This window comes from Micromys minutus (assembly GCF_963924665.1).
Source record: "Micromys minutus genome assembly, chromosome: 16".
Taxonomy (NCBI): Eukaryota; Metazoa; Chordata; class Mammalia; order Rodentia; family Muridae; genus Micromys; species Micromys minutus.
In genome coordinates, this window is record NC_137985.1 from 38,405,570 (window position 1) to 38,428,781 (window position 23,212).

General features: G+C 46.3%; 1 protein-coding gene across 1 annotated transcript in view; it reads right to left on the bottom strand.

The window, feature by feature from the left end:
* TMPRSS4 (transmembrane serine protease 4) overlaps positions 1-15,392 on the bottom strand; it is a gene marked incomplete at both ends in the record, with an annotated part of 57,813 nt that extends 42,421 nt beyond the window's left edge. Inside the window, one exon of the mRNA XM_080930584.1 lies at positions 15,387-15,392. Within this exon, the coding sequence (XP_080786710.1) occupies positions 15,387-15,392 (6 nt within the window). The remainder of the gene's footprint in view (positions 1-15,386) is intronic.
* Positions 15,393-23,212: the final 7,820 nt, after the last annotated feature.

Genomic DNA, 23,212 nt, shown 5'->3' on the forward strand with positions numbered 1-23,212 from the left:
AGTGGCAATATCAGGGGGCAAGCAGAGCCTGTAAGAGGTGTCACTCAGTTGAAAGTCTCCCTATCTAATGGAGCACACCTTTGAAGGAGATATTGGGCCCTAGTCCCTCCTCTTTTCTCCTTCATTACTTCCTGGTCACCATGTAGCCACCGTGGTGTGGCACCATGTTACAGGCCTCAAAGCAGCAGGGCCCAGCAAGCACTCGCAGGCATTCCTGAACTGAAACAAACCATTCTCTTCTGTGGTTTGGGTGTGGCAGGCATTTGGTTACAGTGATGGTCAGTGGGCTGGCTTAAGTCATCCAGATGTGGCACCCTGAGCCTGTAGTTCTAGGAAGTAAAAGGCAGACCCAGCGTGTCCTTGTTTCCTTCAGGGTCACTGTATTCTCCTTCTGCCATGACTGTACACAGACGGTCTGAATCCTGGGAAGCCTGTGCTCTGCGCAGACCAGGAATCCCATCTTTGTCCTTGTTATATTTGTCATAGCAAAATTACCTGTTGAACCCTGTTTAATTTATTCAGTGTGACTTCTGTCTCAAGTGCACCAAGGGAGCACCTTGTTTCCGTAGACACGTGTGCAGAAGGGCAGTTCTTGGCTTTCAGACGCCTCCGAGAATCTCTTGAGCTCATCTGCAGGGACTTGGTGGTCTCAGGCTGGGGACAGGAGGGCTCTTTCTCTTGGTCTTCGAAGGCTGCAGATTAGAACTTGGAGTTCTGAAGTCACAGAATTTTCATGGGGTACAGGTGTTGGTTTTTGCTTTTGTGGTGAGATTTCATCTTGGTGAGGAGCTAATCCTGCCCAGCCTGCCACACATAGGAAAGGGAAGAGGAAACCGACAACTTACCACCCTTCTAAGTGCATGTTCTGTCGTTACTGTTGAACCAACAGTTTCATGTGTCAAATGCATTGTAAAAGGGCTGAGCCGTCTAACAACAGCCGTGTACATGCTGGAGAGCCACAGAAGGCCCAGAAGCCAGTCGCTGCTCAGAACTAAAGGATTTATAATGTAGAACCCATGATGGAGCTCTGGAAGCCCCCTGAGAGCTTGTGAAGGCAAGCACACATTAAAAGGGTGCAGAAGGCTGGCCCACGGACTCGGGCAGTCTCTGTAGACACACGTGCTGAGGAAGCGTGAAGCCTGCATATACTGGCTGGCTCCCTCCTCTATTCCCCTTCTTTCTCTGTCCAGGTTCCAACCTACTGAGTAGTGTCAGCCACATTCAGAGACATGTCCCCCACCCCACCCCCACCCTGTTGCCATTCATGTTGTTTCTGCAGATCTCACAGACCTGCTCAACATGGGCTTTAGTAGTAATCTAAGCATCTCTTGGTCCAGTCAAGTTGTCAATCGAGACTGGCAAGCACACCATTTCCAGTTTATGCCCTTGGTTGCAGACTGTCTGTACCAGGAGTCTTCGGTAATTGTCCATGTGCTGAAGATGGGTGGAGGTGTACACAGGGAAAGGGTTTGTGGAGAAGAGAATGTAAAGTGGGAAGAACAGGCAATCAGTTCAAACACACGGCCAGAGATCATCGTTGTCCACCGTGCGCTGCTGCAACAGGGCACCCGAGACCGGCTCATTTTATAAAGAACAGAAAGTGATTGCCGTACAGAGGCTGAGAATTCCACTCTCTAGGGGTTGGTGTTTGGTGAAAGCCTTTTGCTGTTAGAAAAGGTGTGTACATTAGCTGCATTTCTCAACACTGTGACCAAAATACCCGAGAGAACAATTTGAAGGAAGGAAGAATGATTTATTCTCGCTCATCATCCTAAAACAGTTCTCAACCTGTGGGTCGTGTTACATTATGATTCAAAACAATAGCAAAATTACAGTTAAAAAGTAGCAACATCATAGTTTTGTGGTTAAGAGGGGGGGTCACCGCCATAACTGTATTAAAGGGTTGCAGTGTTAGGAAGGTTGACAGTCCTTGTTCTAAGGAGTTCAGTTCATGGTGGCTTGGCTCTGTGTTTCTGGGATCATGGTGGTCAGAGCCTATGAAGGATGGAGTAGTTCATCTCACAGAGACAGGAAGCAGAGGGTGAGGAAGGGTTGTGGACCAGGTATAACCTTCAGAAACATGCCCCCAATGACACAATGTCCCTAGCTAGGGTACACCTCCTTATAGGTTCCACTACCTCCCTAAGGAGCAGCTCCAGCTTCAGGCCAGGTGTCCAACAAATGAGTTTATGGAGGGTACATTTCTTATTCAAACCACAGCAAGATGGAAGAGACAGGGAAGGGAGGTACAAAGAGGGGGAGAAACTTTTTGTACGGGAAGAGTCTCGTTTAGAAAACCCACTCCCTCTTCAATAAATCCACTTCGTTATCATGGCATTAATCCATTTTCTCTGGCCTCACAGCCTACTCACTTCTCATCAGGCCTCGCCTCCTAGTGCTGATTAAGGATTATATTCCAGCACATGCTGAGAACCGTGGCAGGACATGGCTAAACCTGTCAAGTATTTCCGGGACCACCTACTGGTCTTTCCAGGAGAAACCAGTACCTGGCCTTTAACTGGTGCTTTGGGAGTAACTATTATTTAATGTCAAGTGCATTAGAGAATCACGATTTAGTAACCTAGGATGGAGAGACGGTGAGACCAGGTATGAAGCAGTTGTAACGAACGGTCCAGGTGAAAGAAGGAAAAGAGATGAAGATGAAGGCGGGGCTCTATCAGCCACCTCACTGTGCAGCCTGGTCCTGCTTTACATGCTCTGTCTGCCTCGTGTTGTCTTAATGACCTTGCACGTGAAGTCCATATGTTCCCATTTTATGGATGTGGGAACCGAGAGATCTGTGTTCGGCAGGATAGCCTGAATTTCTGGCATGGGGCAGTATACTGATCGGCTGGCTGTTGAGATTTTGATGATACAGGTTGAGGGGATTTGGCTGAGGTAGCCACGGGATGACTCAGGCTTCCATCTGGGTGATGGAGGTCTGAGGTGGACCATTAACAGATGAGTTCAGTGGTTGACCCCATTGGAGAGGCGAAGCTTTTAGAGCGTCTGCATCCAGGCCTTGGCACATCCTGCAGATGATCATTTATTGATAATGCTGGTGCCTCTGGCTTGACTGAGTGCTTTTGGCCACATAGTGATACTTCGGGTGGGAGGGTGATGGCTGCTGGCTTCTAGATACCCCTTGGCCTCCACAGGGCTTCCAGAAACATAGACAGAGTGGTGCCAGACAAAAGGGGACTCATTTATCTCCCCTAGGCTCTCTGAGTAGACTTCATCTCCAGCCCAAAAGGCCACTGGTGGATACCACTCTGTGAGGTCGATAGGCAGGGCCATCCTGGAATCTCCTTACTGACAAGCCCTCCCTCTCCCACCTTTCCTTCTATCTTACCTAGTCAGGTATCTGTGTGCAGCACAGTAGGCACAGGGGCAGAGTGAAAGACCTCCAGCCTGACATCTTCAGGCCCAGCTGTCTCTGGCTCTCCTCCCTGGCTCTGGGAGAGACTTTCATTGAGCAAAAGTATGCTGAGCGCCCAGAATGTGCTGCTGAGGTGAGGAAGGCATACTTCCCCTACCTCTGAAGCTCCTCAAGAGGGAGGAGGGGGACTCAACCCAGACATCACAGGGGAAGCCGCTGGCTAACATTGGGGTGAGAACAGGCAGGAGCCCGGGCAGCTACCCCAGGGACAGAACATTTGAACTGAGATGAGGAGGATGAACTGGGCTTTGTCAGGTGGGAGGCTGGTCACAGTGGAGAGACACCCTCCGCCCAGACAGGAGGCTATGCGTGTTTAGAGAATTTGTGATTAATTCCAGAAATACCAATTGAGAAACCTCTCTGGGGCAGCCTGTTCTAAGATTATATAAATAACCTTGGAAGACAGCTTTGCAGCAAAAAGTATTAGTGGTTCTTTCCAAGGTCCTAAGTTTGAATCTCAGTATCCACATGGTAGCTCACAACCATCTGTAACTTTAGCTCCACCAGGGGAACCTGACACCCTCTACTGACATCTGAGAGCACCAGGCACACAAGCCAAGTGGCGCACAGATATACACGCAGGCAACACACACACATAGACACACACATAGCTCAATGAAGAATGAATGCATGGCCCTACGATGGGAAACTCACAAAGGCATCTTTGTTTGAAGGCTTGTATACAGCTATCAAACATGTACATAGACTTTTTATGAGAAGTCTCCAAAATAGGATTTCTGAACCTTGAGATTGTGCAAAATGATGTATTGGAACAGAATTAAAAAAAAAAAAAAAACACCAAAAATATTTATGTATATCTCTTTTCTTAAAAAGCAGAATTCCTTATAAAATGTTTATTATTATTATTGTATTATTATTTGTGCATGCACGTGTATGCATGTATGTGTGTGTGTGTGTGTGTGTGTGATGTTTGTGAGTGCTACAGACACAGGTGGAGGTCAGTAGACAGCTTTGCAGAGTCCGTTCTTTACTCTCTTTATCTGCTGAGACATCTTGCCAGCCCCTATTTGTATGTAGTTATTAACTGAAACGAGTAAAGCCTTTAAGCATTTCTAATACTTAGTGTAGGACTTGGCCCCGGTACCTATGCCTGTCCTCTTGTCAGGGGCTCATTTCTTTGTCCCTTGTCCCAAGTGTCCAATGGAAGCAGAGGTTAGAAAGTACCACCATGAGGTGTAGAGGGCTTCTTGCAACTTTGTTTACTTGCAACATATTGTCTTATCTTCTTGTGCTCAGAAAAGTTGATTTTCTGTCATCTTATCTAGTTCTAGGTGATGTACTCTTCCCAGGACAAAAACCACTTAGAGAAATTTCTGAAAAGATTCCAGGGTCACAAGCAAATCCATGACATGGCTATGAGCAGAGAGCATAGGGTGAGGTTCTGCCACTCACTTTCAATCCACTCTTTGCTCCAAGCTTAAGTGTTAATCTAATCACAATCATTAGAAGCTGCACCCCCAAATGCTCTAAGTTATCTAGGTACTTGGAAATAGATCAGAATCTCCTGATATTGGGAACACTTATATAGAGATTTATTATTCTTGGAGCACTCATATAGAAACTTACCATTCTTGGATGTTGGCTAAGGATGATGGTGAATACACACAAAACCTAGACATAAATAAACACACACACACACATATTCATGATGTATTCTACACTGTGTGGGTACATGCATGTGCAGTTGTGTGTGCACACATGTGTATCTTTGTGTGTGTGGTTGCAGAGATCAAAGAAGCTTAGAGACCACAACTGTGGGCGGTGAGCAGCTGGCAGGAATTGTGTAAGCACAAGGCTGACTCGGTTGTTTTTGTTTTGTTTGGAAAGAGCACCTGGCTCTGTGTGGAGTGACTGAGCTGGAGGGTGGCAGAGTCCAGGATAGATCTCAGTAAGGTTCCCTAAGCCAGCTGGCAGCCCCCAGCTCTGGTTAGAAGAACCAGGGTAGCAGAGAGAAAGATGGCTCAGTGGCCACAGGTACATACCTTCAAGCCCAATGACCCAAGATTAATCCCAGACCCCCATGGTACAGGAGAAAATTAACTTGCATATGTGGTGGATCCTCAGGTGAGGCAGTCTCTGAGTGATTTTTTTCTTCAGTCCCTGCTCCTCTATTTGTCCCTGTATTTCCTCCCCTTGGTGTTTTGTTCTCCTTTCTAAGAAAGACTGGGACATCCACATTCTGTTCTGCCCTTCCCACTTTTTTTTTTTTTTTTTTGAGTTTCATAAGGTCTGTGAATTTTCTTGGTATTCAGAGTTTTTTGGGACCAGTATCCACTTATCAGTGAGTGCAAACCATGTGTGTTCTTTTGTGACTGGGTTACCTCACTCAGGATACTAGCTTGTAGTTCTACCCATTTGCCTAGGAATTTCAGAAAGTCATTGTTTCTAACAGCTGAGTAGCACTCCATTATGTAAATGTACTTCATTTTCTGTATCCATTCCTCTGTTGAAGGACATCTGCATTCTTTCCAGGTTCTGGCTACTATAAATAAAGCTGCTATGAACATGGTGGAGCTTGTGTCCTTGTTACATGTTAGGGTGTCTTTTGGGTTTAAGGGCACCGGTTATTTCTTAAGATGGCAAACGGAAGTGAAGAGTGGGATTGGGGAGGAAGGTAAACGGGTTGAGTCAGGCTAGGAGAACCGTGGGTGGAGTCATTCCCTCCACCAGGCTTGGAGCAGGGTCCTGGTGACAGAAGCTCTTGAAAGAATGACAGGAGCTAGGGAGCAGCACTAGTGTCTGTCTAGATCTTCAGATCCCAGACGGGACCCATACTCCACCAAGTATATGGGTACCCCATGCCATTCTCCTCCTCTGAGTCATCAAGCCACTGTGAAGATGATTCAAAGATACTTATCTTTGGGGCTCCAAGCCAATGTCATTGGGAAATCCTAATTGGGCTGGGAATATCCTTGTTGTCACCGTCAAAACTCAGATATGCAAAGTGAAAGGCAGAGGATGAGATAGGTGGAGAAGGGGGCGGGCCTGTCCAGTCGCTTTTGATCAGGGAGAAGCACCCCCCCATCCTGCTTTGGTTTTCTGAATGAGGTTCTGGGGACTGCAGAGTTTACTTGGGGCTTGGCCTACAGAAGAGCGACAATTAGTGTCAGCACAGACAGACCAGTGAGGTGGCTCAGTGGTAAAAGGTACATGCCTTCAAGTCTGGTGACCTGAGTTCAATCTCTGGAACTCATGTTTCATGGTCTTAGGAAAAGCAACAACAACAAAACTCTAGAAAGTTCTCCTCTGACCTCTGCACTTATACCATGGTATACACTCACTGCACACATGCAAAATAAGCAAATACAATAATAATAATTTTGAAAATATGTTAGTCATGATTCCAAGGGTGATGCCCAAAGACACCTGCTTAAACCTCTGTCCAGATGTGTGTAGGGTGGAAGGCTTGTGAAATCAATGAAAGTTGATGGTTATCTTATTTCTCATTTAAAATCTTTATTTGGGAAGGAAATGGAAGAGTGATATAGATAAACAAAAAGATTAAATATTAAGAGGGTAAAGCTTTAGAAATAAAAATAGACTCATAGGAAGCCAAACATAGTGGCCCACACCTTTAATCCCAGCCCTAACTCCCTGGGAGTCTGAGGCCAGTCCTGTCTACATAGAAATTCAGACAGGCCAGGGATATATAGTGAGACAGGAAGGGTTAGGGGAGGGAAAGCCAACTGAAATAAAAAATAAAACAAACAAATAAACAAAAAAAAAGAATAAAGTGAAGGCATACAAAAGACATCATATAAAAGACAAAACAAAAAACAAAACAAAACAAAACAAAAAACAAACAAACAAACAAAAAAACCCCAAAACAACAGGAAATTAAATTGGACGCTTAAACTTGGCCATTCAGAAAAAGAGCTGAGGGATAGGGATGATGTGGAGGAGTGTGTGTGTTTGTGTGTGTGTGTGTGTGTGTGTGTGTGTGTGTGTAGCTTGGATGGATGAAGCCCCTGTCCTTCCTTTGTCCATTATCCTGGTTCTCAGTTGCAAATCAAAGAAGCTACAGCTTGAATGAGCTGCTTACTGTCATTGCTGGGACTCTGGGAGGTTTGAATAGTGATGGTGAGATCTGGCAGCTTAGGGTGATCAGTGTCTTCAAGATACAGGCCTCTGACCTAACCTAATAGTTGCATTATGAGCTGAAGCAGAAGAAAATGAAACAAAAATCCTAAACTCACACCTCTCCAGGCTGGTAAATCCTATTTGGTATTTTTACTAGAAAATGGCTTTAATGAGCACCAGGAGTTGACAAGGAGATGGGAAGGTAAGAGAGGGTATTCACACTCAGCATGGAAACAAGACTGGGAATATCACTGGAAAAAGGCCTCTGAATTTCTTTATTATTTCTGCTCATCATGGAATTTGGTACCCAGGAGTTGTCTGAGAGCCCATGAACACTGCAGTATTCTTTCTGCATTTGGAGTGAGGCAGGGCTCAGGGAATATAGTCTGCTTTTCTAGGTGAGGTAGCAAAGGGGTAGAGATGGCATCACACTGGGAATCAAACCAAGACAGAAAGATCCCAGAGACCCATGGCACCTGGTGCCTGTATTCTGTAGGTTTTTAACAGAAGATGGTGGTCCATTAGTTGTGTGGTGTGTTGCTATGGAGACATCCTTTTATGCAATTTCAAACAGAACCCTTTAGGCACTCTGAGGTGGGTTTGAAAGACTGTCACGGTTCCAAAAGAGAGAAATTAGCCCTCAGAAAGCAACAGGGCTGGAGCAATCTACTGTGTGCTTGTTCCCCTTCCTGTCAGCACAGTCAGACATCATTACATCATCCCCAGGTGACACCCACTCTACAAGCAGGGGTCGCATAAGATAGCACTATTTGCATATGTGACCCTCCAGCCTTACTTCATGTTAGCCTGGTGCAGGCGAATTGTGTTTATTTGGCTAAACACAAAGGAAGTCCCACACCTGTCTTGGGCTAGGCAGTCTTTGTAGGATTGTGGGATTTTGAAAGTCTCCCACCCTGGCTCCTACAGATCCTCACACAGGAACAAACAGGAGTCTACTAGTGTCAGTTGACTCAGTGAGCCTATGCAAGACACATGTCAACCTGGGGCAAGCCCAGAGAGTACTCGGCCCGTGGAGAGTCTCATTTGGCTCTGCCCTGGACCTGCCATCTTTCCAAGCCTGACTATAACTTGCCTCTGGACCCTTTGTGACTCTCACTCTGGCTTCTCTCTTAAGCAGTGGGCTCTAGTTAAGGGCCAGGAAGGGGGAGGAGTTCTGAAAGTGCTGGCTTCCTTTAGGCCTGGACATGGTGCCTGTCTTTTCTAAAATGTGTGTGTGTGTGTGTGTGTATGTGTGTGTGTGTGTGTGTGTGTAGGTCAGAAGGCAACATGTAAAAGTTGGTTCTCTCCTTCTACCTTGTTGGTTCTGGGGATCAAACTCAGGTCTGTGGGCTTGGTTGCAAGCACACTTACCTACTGAGTCTTCCTCTAGTTTCTTCCTGGTCCCTATAGGTTACTGTGACAGGAGGACATTTTTAGTGGTCCAGCCCTGGAGTTCCAGGTGTGCCCAGCTACCCTGCCGTGTCTGTGCTCCTCCCTTACTCCAGGAGAGAGGCGCTTACCCCATATTCCCTCACACTCTGAGTTCTCAAATGTTCATAAAGTGTGTTTCTGACTAGGTCGATAGTCCAAGTCCAGCCATTGGCAGAGGCCTCTTCCCTAGCCGGGCCCCTCCTATCCAGAACACCAGAAATTCTTGTCAATCGTTGCTGTTGCTGCCTGCCTATCCAGATCTGCATACTTCCACTCCACCCAGGAGGGCCCATCCTCACCCAGGACTCTCCCATACACCTGGCCCTGGGGTGAATACCAAAGCTGATATTGCTATAAAAGAGAAACTTCAATACAAGGTGGGGCAGACCTGGCACTGGGCAGCATGGAATCACCTTGGGGCTACAGGAAGTCCCCAGAGCTGAGTAGCAGCCAAACATGTCCCAAGGGGAGGGGTCTAACATCCTGGTTCAACAGAGTAGCTGCCCCATGTACTTGAGACATTTATTTACTGCCCAGATTTTGAACTCAAGGCCTCTGAAGACAATCTCCCTACCACTGAGCTACAGCCTCAGACCCTTTGCTAGTTGTTTTGTTTTGTTTTTTATTTCTTGACAGGGTCTTACTGAGATAGCCAAGGCAGATCCTGCCTTTGTCATGCTCCTGCCTCAGCTTCCCAAGTAGCTTGGATTACAGGCTTGGAAATTCTTTTAGAGCAGCCAGGTGCCCTACTGACTTGGCACCCACAGAGTTTACAGTCCTGCCTGTGCCTGATTCTCGAGTCAGTTATCAAATTATGAATATAGGCAAACTGACGTTAAGTACAATTATTGATTTTGATTCTTTTTTTTGCATTTAATTTAACAAAATAGCCTTATGGCTTCACAAAACTCAGTTTTCAGTGGTCTGTCATCCTTTCTGGTCCCTCTATTTGTTACAATTATATCTTCTCCTCTGAAGCAATTGGGTCTCCTGACTTCTCTGGTCCCTTAACTTCAGGGTTAAAAAGCCCCTTCCTGGTTTTGTTTCTAGGCTTCTGGAGAAACCCCATTATTTCCTTGAAAACAATTACCTCCCACCACCGTGGCCCCCACATGTGGATGCTGAACTGTCGCCCAGTTACATAGATGTGAACATAGCAATAGTGTCACCTGACTCCAGTGAGCCCTCTCAGTGGTACCCCAAAATCTGGGTTCTTGCAGAGTTCTCAGACTTCCTGAGAGACACTCCCTTTGTCTCCTCCACCAGAGACCTGTAGTGACTCTTGGACCTACCTTCCTGGTCGGTCTGGCAAAACAAAAGTGTATGACAACTGAATAAACACACAACAAGCTAGGACTGGCCTGAGGAGGCAATGACATAAGAGGTAATGACGTTTAGTCTTCCAAGTAACAGCCCCTCCCTTGTTAGGGGGAAGGAACCATTTCTATCACTAGGGGGTGCACGGCTCACAGGAATTTTTTTCTTGCCATGGAGTGAAAGGTTGTAAATGGCTTACAGTGAGGGCCTGACTCAGGTTCCTTCAAGAGCCAGGGGAGACAGAAAGAAATGGCTATGTTTATGTTATGGGGGAGGGGACACTCATAGATGGTAGATAGAAAACATCGCCTTCAAGCAGGGATGTGAACTGCTCAGATCAGATCAAGCACAGTATCTTGTTCGGACCAGAGACAGTATGGCTAGAGAAGTGGTTGGAACAAGTCTCTGGTGGCTCCTTGGTAACTCTGGAGCAGGGAGCAGGCACCTAAGGAAACAGCTGTGGTGATCCCCTACAGAACCGAATCCCTAAGCTCAGCCTAGCCTAGAACATGCCCGGGGTCTTGGAGACACTGAGACTGGAGGCTGCCACACTGGCCTTGGAAGCCACAGGCAAAAATGTCAAACTCAGGAGTCCGCAGATGGTGTTCCCCTTTCTTCTCTGAGAGCCAGCAGGCAGGTATGGAAACCATTCTTACTGTCTGGCGAGCCAGACCCAGGAGAGGGCTCTCACTGTTCCATTCTATGGGACTATGGGATTGGAGAAGCTATACGATTTAGGCGTCTGAGAATTCTGAACTCGACTCTGTTCTAGTTCCCTGGTTTCTTTCGCTGTAAAAAAACAAATACGAAAAGTATCTTAGGAAAAGGAATGGTTTATTTCATCTCACAGGTTACAATCCATCACAGAGAGAAGCCAGGGTGGGAACTCAAGTGTCAGGAACCTGGAGCAGAAACCACAGGAGATTGCTGCTTCCTGGCTCGCTCTCTGGCTAATACTTAGTTTTATTTTGTTGTTTGTTTTTTATAACCCAGGACCACTGACCCAGAGAATGGTGCTACCCATGGTAGCCTGAACCCCTTATCAACCAACCATCCTGACCATGCCCCACAGATATTCAACTGAGGCTTTCTTCTCAGATGACTGGATCAAACTGAGAGTTAAAGCTAGCTAGAAGAAAACCTGGTTGTCTCCTGTCCTTGGGGGAAGAAACCAAACCAGCCTCTAAAGGACACACAGACCACAGGGATGGTTTCCTAGGGTTCCACTAGATATTGCAGAAGGGTTTCCAGGGAGCCTGCCTATGATATGACAGCCACTGTGTTGTGATCCAGGACTGCCCTCTGACCTTTTTATTATCTCCAGAATCAGCCCTGCTCGCAGACTTACTGCACTGAAGAGACCTTTGCCCTGAACCCAAGAGGGTTATACCCTGGGCTGGGGAGACAGGCTCTGGGCACACAGATATGGGTAAATCCATCTCTAGAGTAGGCAGGCGGGTCCCAAACCTGCAGTTCCAGGTATAGTACCTTACAGTGACAGGGGTCTGTTGAATGCGGCAGTGCTGACTCTGGAGCCCGAGTGATGGCTTCCTGCTGAAGGCAGGATGTGCTGTGGGCCCCAAAAAGTGAATGGGAAACTAGATGAAAGGTTAAGAGTGAGCTGACAGGACCACACCCTAAGCCTTGAAGTAGGAGCCTAGTTGGCTGGTCCACTTGGGTATGACAGGGCCAGGCAGGATTTGTGGGATGAGGCTGCAGGGTAAAGGGTACTGGATATGTGGTGAGGGGATATGTCACCTTTCTAGTTGTCGTGACAACTGACACAAAAGCAACTTAAGGAAGGAAGGAAACCTTTATTCTGGTTCACGGTTTGAGAACCCATAGTTGAGTTCATCATGGTGGAGGAGTCATGGTAGCCAGGAGGATGAAGGGCTGGTCTCCTTGCATGTGCAGTCAAGAAACAGGGGAGGTGGATGTTGATGCTTAACTTGTTTTCTCCTTTTAGCATGTGTGTGTGTGCATGTGTGTATGCAGGTGAGTGTGTGTATGTGAGTGTGTACATGTGAGTGTGTGATGTGAGTGTGTGTGTGCACATGTGAGTATGTGTATGTGAATGTGTGTGTGTGTGCATGTGAGTGTGTTTATGTGAATGTTCATGTGTGTATGTGAGTGTGTGTGTGTGAATGTGTGTGAATGCATGTTCATGTGTGTATGTGTGTGTGCTCATGTGTGTGTGCATGTGAGTGTGTGTATGTGATTGTTCCTGTGAGTGTATGAGTGTGTGTGTATGTGTGTGTGAGTGTATGTGTGTATGTGTGTGTGAGTGTGTGTGCATGTGAGTGTGTGCATGTGAGTGTTCCTGTGAGTGTGTGAGTGTGTGTGTATGTGTGTGTGTGAGTGTGTGTGTATGTGTGTGTGAGTGTGAGTGTGAGTGTGTGTGTATGTGTGTGTGAGTGTGTGTGTGTTTGTGTGTGTGTGAGCCTTCTCTATTTCTCTCTTCCTTAGTTTACCTGGATTCTGGGGATCTAAATTCAAGTCCCCACGCTTGCACAACAATTGTTTTACCCACTGAGCCATCTCCCAGTCATCTTTTCTCTCTTTATTCAGTCTAGGAATCCATTGAGGGAATGCAGTGGTTACATTCAGGGTCTTCCTATAGCAACCAGCCCAGTGTGCATTTGTTTGCCTAATAGATGAATAGATCATGTCAGATTGGCAAATGATGTTAACCATCACAGGGAGAGATGGTTCTTTTTGCCTAGAGGTCAGGAAGGATACATTGATCCAGATTTCTTTTTAAAAATTGTTTAAATTTTAAGATTTATTATTTGTAGTGTGTGTGTGTGTGTGTGTGTGTGTGTGTGTGTTCTATGTTATCTCCATCTGTGTGAACCACATGGGTATGGTACCCAAGGAGGTCAAATCAGATCCCCTGGAACTAGAGTCGTGGGTGTTGATAAAGCTACTATGTGGATGCTGGAAGCCAAACCTAGGTTTTCCCCAAAAGCAACAATCACTCTTAACTACTGGACTGTCTCTCCAGCCCTGGCTTTTACATTTTTGAGCTAGAAATTCGTCTTACAGTCCAGGCTGGCCTGGGAACTCACTATGTAGCCTGGGTTGTCTTAGACTCAAGATCCTCCTGTTTCCTGCTTCCAGAATGCCGGGATGACAAATATTCACCACGTTGGCCCAGTCCTTGGAGGCTCTCTTAGAACAAGAATAAATATACAGTTCAGTCAAGGAGCTTAAAATGTGCATGTGAGGGAGGGGCCTGCAGCCTAGCTTAGCTCGTGTTGAACCCTGCGCAGCATTGGAGACACAATCTCCATGTTTCCCTGCTGGCCAAGACTCCTTGTTAACATTTACAGCGGTGCATAGCTGATGAGAATTTTCCTGTCTGCCAACCATTTTCACGCCTTACATCCCAGTAAGCAGCTAGACTATCATGCTCTTGGGGGCAGGGTTAGCTTTGAAACGAATGCCTAGCTGGTGCAGGCCAAGCATGAGCGCTGCCATTAAATGATACCATAGACTCCTCCTATTTCCAGGGCTGGGCATTGGTCCCAGACTTTCTTATGAGAGGTAGGTGTTCTACTACCACTTGCTCCCCCAGATGCCCCACACTTCCTTTCCCCAGCCTGGCAGTATTTAGGCCCAGAATGCCTGGCTTGGATGCCCACATAGGGAAATGTGTCACCCTGGGGGTGAAACCACAGGTGACCTGGCTTTGGTATTCTGAGAGTGAAAGTGTGTATAGATCTGGTGGACCTGGCCCTAGCAGTATTGTCTGTTCCTCATTTCATCTAGTCCTTCCTGGGATCTAGGATGAGCTCACACTTAGTGAAATCTGCATTTCAACAGGACACAGAAGCTCAGCACTGGCTTTTAGGGTCTTCTAAATTCTGGGCCTGTCATCCAGGGGAGGGTCAGGAATAGAGTGTCTTTTAGTTCATTGGGGCGCATTGAGTATCCAGTTGTGTTAGACGCTGCTGAGTTGGGCGTGCTTGGCCCTAAGGTCATACTTCAGCATCTGTGAATGGCTGTGTGCCATGAACTGAGTTGGACTAGAAGAGACACGGAGTGAGGTGGATGATTCATGTGCCCATGCTTGAGATGCCTTCAACTCAGGAAGCAGTGTCCACTTTGGACCCATGAGGAACAGCAAGAGACACAGTCTAGCTGTACAGAGGTAGCTTGTGCAGTAGCCACGGGGGCAGGGGGGGGCAGATGCCTCTGACCCCCAAGGATCCTTCTTGGGCCTGGATTAAGGCAAAGACAAGCTTGCCTCGCTTTCCTCGTGCACCCTCACAAAACCCTGGAGCAAACTCCTTTCTCCTGCTTCACAGGGGCAGGAGCTCATTTGTCCCCTTTGAGATTAACTGACAAATGGGTCGACGCTTTCTAGAAGCTCTTAGGAGAGAAACAGCCTAGGGAGACCAGCTGGGAGCCTTGGCCTGGGGTGGAGTATGCGGCATGGTGACTGGGGCGATAGAAGGTGTAAGCGTGTGCATTCTGAGTCATCAAGAATCTCCAGGTGTTTCGTGCTTGGATCCAGAGATTCCAAGGCTCCTGACTCTGGCCAGGTAAGGCAGCCCTGACTGGTTCTATTTCCAGCAAGGAACCATGAAGCAGCCTGGGTCCGAGATAAGGAAGCAAGGGATGGGAGGTGGCATTTACCTGTGAGGCGGGAGGACCCTGGGGTGCCCTGAATGGGTGCCTAACTTGTACACGTCCTCCTGTCTAAGATCTGGTGGGGACCCACAAGAAAAACCTAAGAGTGATGGTGCCCTTGCCTTTGAGGTTCCACAGCAGATGTGGGAATCTGAGGATGGTAGGGATGGCTGATGTCTGAGGTGTGTGGCTGTGGTACCAGGGCAGATAGAATGAGGCTCAGCATTGCCTATGTCAGAAGCTGAGATGAGATTTATGGAGCTCAAGTGTTTATCTGCCTACTCCAGGGCAAGCACAGGGAGGAGAGTAGGTACCTTGGCCACTTTCACATGAGTAACTTTTGGTCCAGCTAAGTGGAAGCCAGGCTCAGGCTGAGGTAGGGCCTTCAACATGGGCTTCCCAGGCTGCCAAGCCTCCTTTAGGTCTAAGTGCTGATGATGCTTATAGGGCTTCCCTTACTTACCTCCATGCCTGCCTGTGAAGGGAGAGGCTCTACAATCCCACAGCACCTCTGTCTTCCTTCATCTCCCACCATCTCACCACAGTGCCATGAGGTACATCTTACTCATCTAGGAGAGATGAACTTAAAGTTTAGAGTGACTTCCTTAAACCCATGCAAGATGCAACTGAGGCAGAGAGAAAGGTCCTCCCAAGCCCTCCCTACAGAACATCTCTGTATCCATTCCCAAGAAGCTTGGGATTCCCAGAGACCCCAGCCCAGCATGGGGTAGATTAGACTCAGTGCTGCCAGATCCCTGATGACTCCCTGTGTCCTCTCTCAGCTTTCAGTGTGAGAGGCTTGGTAGACACAGAGAAGTGCTGACAGGCATCTAAGCAGGCACAGGGGACAAGGACTACAGCCTTACTGTCACTAAACCTTTTAGATGGTGTCTCCCATCAGTAAGTGACAGTGCATGTACTTATGCATGTACAGGTTACTTTTGTGCTTACACACTTAGAGGCAACCATTATAAAGCACACATGCAAAATGTAAATTAAGATGGCACACATCAGAACTACCCTTGATGTTACTTTCAGACAGTGTATCAGGCTCACACTTAAGACTACCTTTGGAACACCTTTGGCTAGGGGCTCCTGTGACATTGCTTCAGGGGGTTGAGGCTAAGGCTTAACCACACTGCTAAACCTCTCACTGCCCACTGGGTAGCTGGTGTCTAAGGGCTGCTGTTGGCAATTCCAACTGTGACAAGATCTTGTTCCTGTGGCCACATGGGGTAAGCATACTTAGCTGAGGAAAATGTTTAGTTACCAAAGCACCTGTGATTCCAGGTCATAGAAGTACTTTACTTGTGCTAATGTAAAGGGACCTCGACCATGACGCCTCTTAGGTAAGACAGTACAACTTATATTTCAGCCTGGGACTGGCCTCTCCCTTTTATTTGGCACCTGAAATATTTTACTTGCTGGTTCTACCTATGGAGGTCAGAGCTAGTGCCATCTCCATGGTTTCTTAACCCTTGGACTCTGGGCAGGACAGTCTAGGGCTAGGGCCTTCTGAGATAACAGTAGCCAGTGGCATGTGACTGTATGACACATGTCTACTTCTGGTGACATCTTGGTCTCACAGAGATACCACCAAACATTATACATGACCAGCACATGAATGAAAGTTGATCCTGGTGCAAAAATCAGGATGGGTAGAAATAGTCACTCGACCAATCATAGCTTTTCCACTGTGACACAGAACAAGACAATGTTGGGTCCTTTCTTCAAGTAATGCCGTAATATTGTCCAGAAGGGTTCAAAGGCTGGTCATTTATGAAAAGCTTCTAGTATGCTACTGTTGTTGTGGAGAATTACAGTCTAGGTGATGGTGCTACCCACACTCAGGGCGGATTTTACCCTCTTATTTGTTCTCCGACATGCCAATCGTCTCTGAGAATGCCCTTATAGAAAGAAGTGGGCTTTACTGGTCTCCTAGGCACCTCTCAGTCTGTAGTACCAGGGAAGTGTTAGTGAACCCCCAAAGACCAGACAGGAGCTGATCTGATGCAATCACACCAGGACTGTTATTCGAGCTAGCTCAGGCTCTTCAGCCCACTGCTGACACACAGGATGGTTTGGCTGGAGAAGAGCCTGAACATCTATCTATCTGGGTAAGGTTTTATAGAAAGCATCAAGAAAGGGATGAGTGTTTCTAGCCTGGCAAGCATCTAATTGGAGGGCTACTGTGACCTTTAGTATAACTGCCTGGTGCTGGGAGTCAAACCATAAATTTGTCTTCTGTTTCCTTCTGCATTTGGTGGGTGTTAGGCATGTGTGGGCTTGTTGGGGATTAGCCTGGAAATGCTGGATTTGTTGGGGGTAACTTGGAAACTAATACTAGGTACTAGCCTGTTAGTTTACTGGAATTCAAACCTAGGTCAGGTTCTCTAAAATGGAGTCTGAACTTAAAAGATTTGGTCTCTCAAATACAATCAAGATGTTGCAAAGGCCCTGGTGTTCCAATCTCAGCAGCCCTGCCTATGGCCTGAGTTTAGCGTTTAGGAGTTCTCTCTGGTCCTGCAGTTATCCACTTTCTGGTTATGTCTTCAATCACATTAGCAGTTAGCAATGACCCTCAGCCTCTTACAAAGCTCAGTTATAAGAAAAGATCTTAGCTTTGAGTTGTCTTGTGGATTTTATTACACTCAAGGACGTCATGAGCCAAGTACTCTTGGGACTGCATCTACCAAAAAGAAAATATCCAAAATGTTTATTTATCTTAAAGCCTTTTGCTCAAAATGATACTAGCCGGAACCTAAGCATTTTTCTCTTTAAACTTGAGCACCTTCAAAATGATTCTCGCCTGCTTCCTCCCAAGACTGATAGAATCAGGGCTGTTTTATTTGGGGAATTCCCTACATTAACTCTCATCTGAACAGACTTTGGTGGACTTCAGACCCATGGGATACATGGCTCTAGTCACAGTTGGCGAGAGCTTGCCCAAAACTGCAGATTTCTGGATTATCTCTAAGAAGTCTGGTTGGACATTTGTGGAGACGCATGAAGAACTCTGGAGCACATGCTTCTGACCCGTCTGCATTTCAGGAAAATGTTGGTTCCGATTTGGGGTCCTCAATACACAGGGATACATGGAAGCTCAGGGCTGAGTGGCAGGGAATGAATTCATGTTGAAATTATATTTCTGGTGGTCAGCTAGCAGTACTACTTTTGTGTGTGTGTGTGTGTGTGTGTGTGTGTTCATACATGTGTCTGCCTGTTGTATGGAGACTTAGGGACAACCTTGGGTATTATTCTTCAGGCACTACCTTTTTTATTTTTATTTTAAATTTTATATCTTTTAGATGGGGTTTCTCACTGACCTGGAACTTGTCAGTCAGCTTAGGCTGTCTGGCTTAAGGAATTTGATTCCTAAGGACATCCTGTATGCTTGTCTCCTCTCATCAGCTGTAAAATTAAAAGTGTGTGTGACCACGTCTGACTCATTTTTAGTTGGATTCTGGAGACTGAATTTAGATCCCCACTCATACAAGGCAGGCTCTTTACCAGTTGAGTTATCTCCCCAACCCTAGAGACTCATAGCGTCTTGAGGTTCCTCCTTCTCTTTCAGAAACCCTTTAATCAACATAAAGATTGAAGGTACACTTCCTGTTGCTTGGAAGAGAACCATACCTCCTACTCATTAGACATCACTGTGACCTTGCTTAGGAGGAAAAGACCCGACACAGTGCCTTGTTCTCTGTCGTGGCAAGTTATGATCGGCGAGGTGACTATTTCTTCCCAAGCTCATTCTTGCATTGTCAATCAAAGGCAGACATCTGGACATCAGTGGTAGAGAGCTCTGCAGGCTTGCACACCTAGCCTTCTTTCCATGTGCAGGTCCCTGCAAGGCTTCTTTCTCCTTCTTTTCCATTGTCACCAGCACTGTTATTTTGGGGTCTGCTTTGGACCCAACAAGCCTGCACAATTTATCTTCCTGCTGAACTGGTTTGCTATAGTCTCTTATTTTCTTTACTATACGGTAGTATAGTAATACTAAGAGAAACCCTAAAGAATCCCTGGGACTTCAGATGTGGAGTTATAGCCCACCCCCATCTCCAACCTTGGGTCTGGGTCAGTCATAATTTCTAGAATGGTAACTTTTTTTTCTATTAAATCCAACATTACATCATTCTTTCAGTCTGATTCCCCATCTTTTGGGCACATTGGCTGTCCCTCTTGGTAGGTTCAGACACAACATTCTTGATGTAATGTTGCAGAGGTCCTTGGTCCAGGCTCTGTCCCTTCCATGGCTCGTAGCTGTTATTGAACACACTGAGTTCTGTGCTTTGGGCTGAGCATCTGGGTGATGTCTTTAACGTTGCTGAGCTGAGACGGAGGTGGGAGACTCTTTCTTGCCTTTCTTACCAAATCCTCACAAATCAAATTAGGGCTCCTGCTGACTGTAAAGGGCAAAGAAGCTACCTTTTGAGTGTTATTGATGACTGTTGACTCATAGTTGAGGAAGAGAGACATTTCCTCTTTCCTTCTAACTCAACCCTGCATTATTTTCTGCTCAAATTTATTCTACACACAGCAACAGAGTAGGTTTAAGAATGGACATACTTGGCCATGATTTGTACCAGTGCCTGGTTAAATGGCTTCCCACAAAGTAGAACCCCTTCATGGAGACCACAGGCAGGGCCAGATGAGATATCTCTTCATCTTGCTCTCATTGTCTTCTCTTTGTGCCCCACTCCACACTCAGCCCTAATCCATACCAGCCACACTCCATACCCAACCCTATTCCACACACCTCAGCCCCACTCTGTAACCAGCCAATATCAGTGTATGCTCCAGCCTCACACACTAGCCTATCTATTTTTTATGGACTGTCTGATCCCCTGTACTTCTCCAGTGAACAAATATTATCCCTAGAGTGGTTAACTGATCCCTATGGACCACGCTTTATGAGTCAGGATTCTTTTGCCCTGAACGCTCTATGCCCAGTGCAGAGTTAGCACGGAGCTTGGCATATACAGCCCTCTGAGGCATATGGACAAATGTTCCCTGGGTGCAGAAAGTCCCGGTTGTTGCTAAAGGCATCTGTAGGCTTTTCTGAGAGCTCAGATGGATCCAGAGAAATGAGTTCTGAATTTCAGAGGAAAACTTCATTTCTAGTCATAGTCACAATTTGGTTTATTAGCTGACTGGACACATAGTACAAGGGACTTCCACAGAGTGCTCTGTCTTTGTGGCTTTGCTGTCCTAAGGTGGCCTATTCCCTCCCACTTGTCATGCTTGTGGTAACTTGTAACTCGGTTACAAGCTATAGAAAGTCTCTATTCCCCACTTACATTTACTTGACGTTGTTACCCCTGAGCTGGTTCTAACCCACATGGAGATTATAAGACAGGAAATAAATATTGAGATGGTGACAATCAAAACTAATACCTCAGGGACAGGGAAATGGTTCATTTCACAAAATGCCTTGCAAGTGTGAGGACCTGAGCTCCATCTCTACAGCCTGTGTCTTAGAGCTGGGGGGTTGGGGATGGACGATTTGTAAGCCCAGTGCTGGGCATGGTGGAGGGCGAAAACAGATGGGTGCTTAAGTTTTGCTGGACAGCCAGCCTGGACTATTCAGTGTGCCTCAGGCCAGTGAGAGCCCCTGGCCCAAGCAGCAACAGCAAACAACAGTGTGGGGTGAACCGCATCTTAGCAACAACACTCAAGGTCGTTCTCTGGTCTCCACACTGGACTCATTCACACACACACACACACACACACAGAGAGAGAGAGAGAGAGAGAGAGAGAGAGAGAGAGAGAGAGAGAGAGAGGGAGGGAGGGAGGAAGAGAGAGAGAGAGGCAGAGACAGAGATAGAGACAGACACACAGACAGACAGACAGACACACAGAGAGACAGACAGACAGACACACATAGACAGACAGACAGACAGACAGACAGACAGAGACAAAGAGAGACAGATAGATCTCCTATAGGCCACAGACCACAGGCCATAGGCCACAAGCTGAGGTTTGAGTAAAAATTAAAATGAAGAAACCCATCAGAATTAACAAAGGCTTTCAAGTTTTCTGGTCCTCACAGAGGTCTCAAAGACTAGATAGAGTTTTAAATGTAAAACTCTAAATTATGCCTGCTGAAATGGCTTGTCAGATAAAAACAACCACGTGACATTACGTAAATAAATCAATAAAAAGTTAAAATGGAATTTAATTCTACTTTCTGGAAAACTTTTCTATCTGCTGTTGAGCTGTGGAGCTTTCGGGAAGATTTGAAGTGGGATCTGAGTTCTCCCTCACCACTGCGTTGCTTTTCTTTTGTATCTGCACAGAAGACAGTGTTAGCTCTGCAGCTTTCTGTTGGCTGTGCAGGGGGTGGGGCTTGTGTGAGGACCATGGGGCAGCTGGTCATGCTGTGTCCACAGCTGGACACAGACTGGCCCTTGTCATTTCACAGTCTTCTCCCAGGAACCACACGGAGCATCTCACCCAGTATATATTTTATTTGGACTTCTAGTCATCTAAGATGGCAAGGGAATGTGGTCCTCAGTACTCCATAATGGCTAGAGGGGAAATGGCCATAATACTGTTTTTACACAATTTATGTAAACGCTATGAAGAGACAGCTTTAAAAATATGCATAGAGGGCTGGAGAGATGGCTCAGTGGTTAAGAGCACTGGCTGCTCTTCCAGAGGTCCTGAGTTCAGTTCCCAGCAACCACACGGTGGCTCACAGCCATCTGGCATCTGATGTTCTCTTCTGGTGTGTCTGAAGACAGTAACGGTGAGTGTACTCATATAAATAAAAATTTAAAAAAATGAATAAAAATATGCATAGGAAAGATAAATACCGAATTTGGAAGAGCAATTACTTAGAGGGAAAACTAAGGAAGGACTATTCTAAAAGTCACATCTAAAACTAAATTATTCTTTGAGAATTTCATACATGTGCAGACTAAAATATGATATATCAATCGTTTGCTTCTCCAATTCTCCCTGGCATTCTCCCACTGCATCTACCTCTCAACTTCATGCTCTTGTTTTCTCATTTCTTAATAATCCAGCTTGTGCTACTGATAAGTACATTCCCATATATGGGCCATCCCCTGGAGCAGGGACAACCTACGAGTACCCACATCCCCAAAGAGGAACAAATGTTCTTTCTGTCAACCATCAACCATCAATTGCTCATCAGTTAGGGGTAGGACCCAGTAAGCTCCTCCTCACTTCATGCTGGAACTTTGACCATTCAGATTATGTGCAAGTGGCCATAGCTGCCGTGGGCTTATGAGAACAACAGTCACATCATATCCAGAAGACAGCATTTTACAGCTCCAGTCCTTAGTCTTACATACTTCACACCTCCCCTTCAGCCAGTGTTTCCTAAGATGGCCCTCTGAGGGTTGAGCACTCAAGGCTGCTTGTTCTTGGCACACTGACTAGCTATGGTCTCTGCCTAAGAACTTTAATAAGCAAGAACGGCACGATTTTAGAATCTTTGCAGATTAGAAGTGAGCACGTTGTTGCTAACATGATCTTCTGTGTGGTTATAGCCTTCCTTGCCTCTCAACCTTGGGCCAGTGGCTTCCCTATTAATGCTTTCCTTCTGCTATTTTCTACTTCTGCTACTTTTCTTTGATAAATCCCCTCAAGATCCCAGCTTCCACATTCACTGGTAATGCTATGAACATGTGAAAGCAAGTCCTGTCCCTTCACTTTTGGTCACTACCCATAAGGCATTGATGAGCTTCTGGGATCTCTGTCTTGTCTCTCATGGATGACTTTGCTAGTTAGCTTCAGGTATCAACCCGATACAGCCCAGAATTATCTGTGGGAGATTCAGTTGGGAGATTTCCCAGATCAGATTGGCTTGAGGCCCTATCAATGAGATTGTTTTGATAGGTGGCTGCTGTGGGTGGGCCAAGCCCACTATGGGCAGAAACATCCCTAGGCCTCAGATGTATAAGAAAGTTAAGCAGAATCTTATGAATGAGCCAATAAACAACATCCCTCCATGGTGCCCTGCCCTAACTTCCCTTGTGTTGAACTTTTACCTGGCAGTATAAGCCAAGTACCTTTCTTCATCTAAATTGCTTTTTGGTCAGCGTATTTTATCACAGCAACAGAAAGGAGTCTAGAATAGCGACCTTGCTTTTGTGTTGGCCTTGGCTGCTCTTCTGTGTTTCCTCTCATGTTCATTTCTTGCCTGAGCATTTGCCAAAACATTCTGGCTGGCTGTCCTTTTACAGTTTCATCCCTTTCTGTCTTTTTCAACAGTTATGGTCAGCTTTCCATCAATCATGTCCTTCTACCACATGGCAT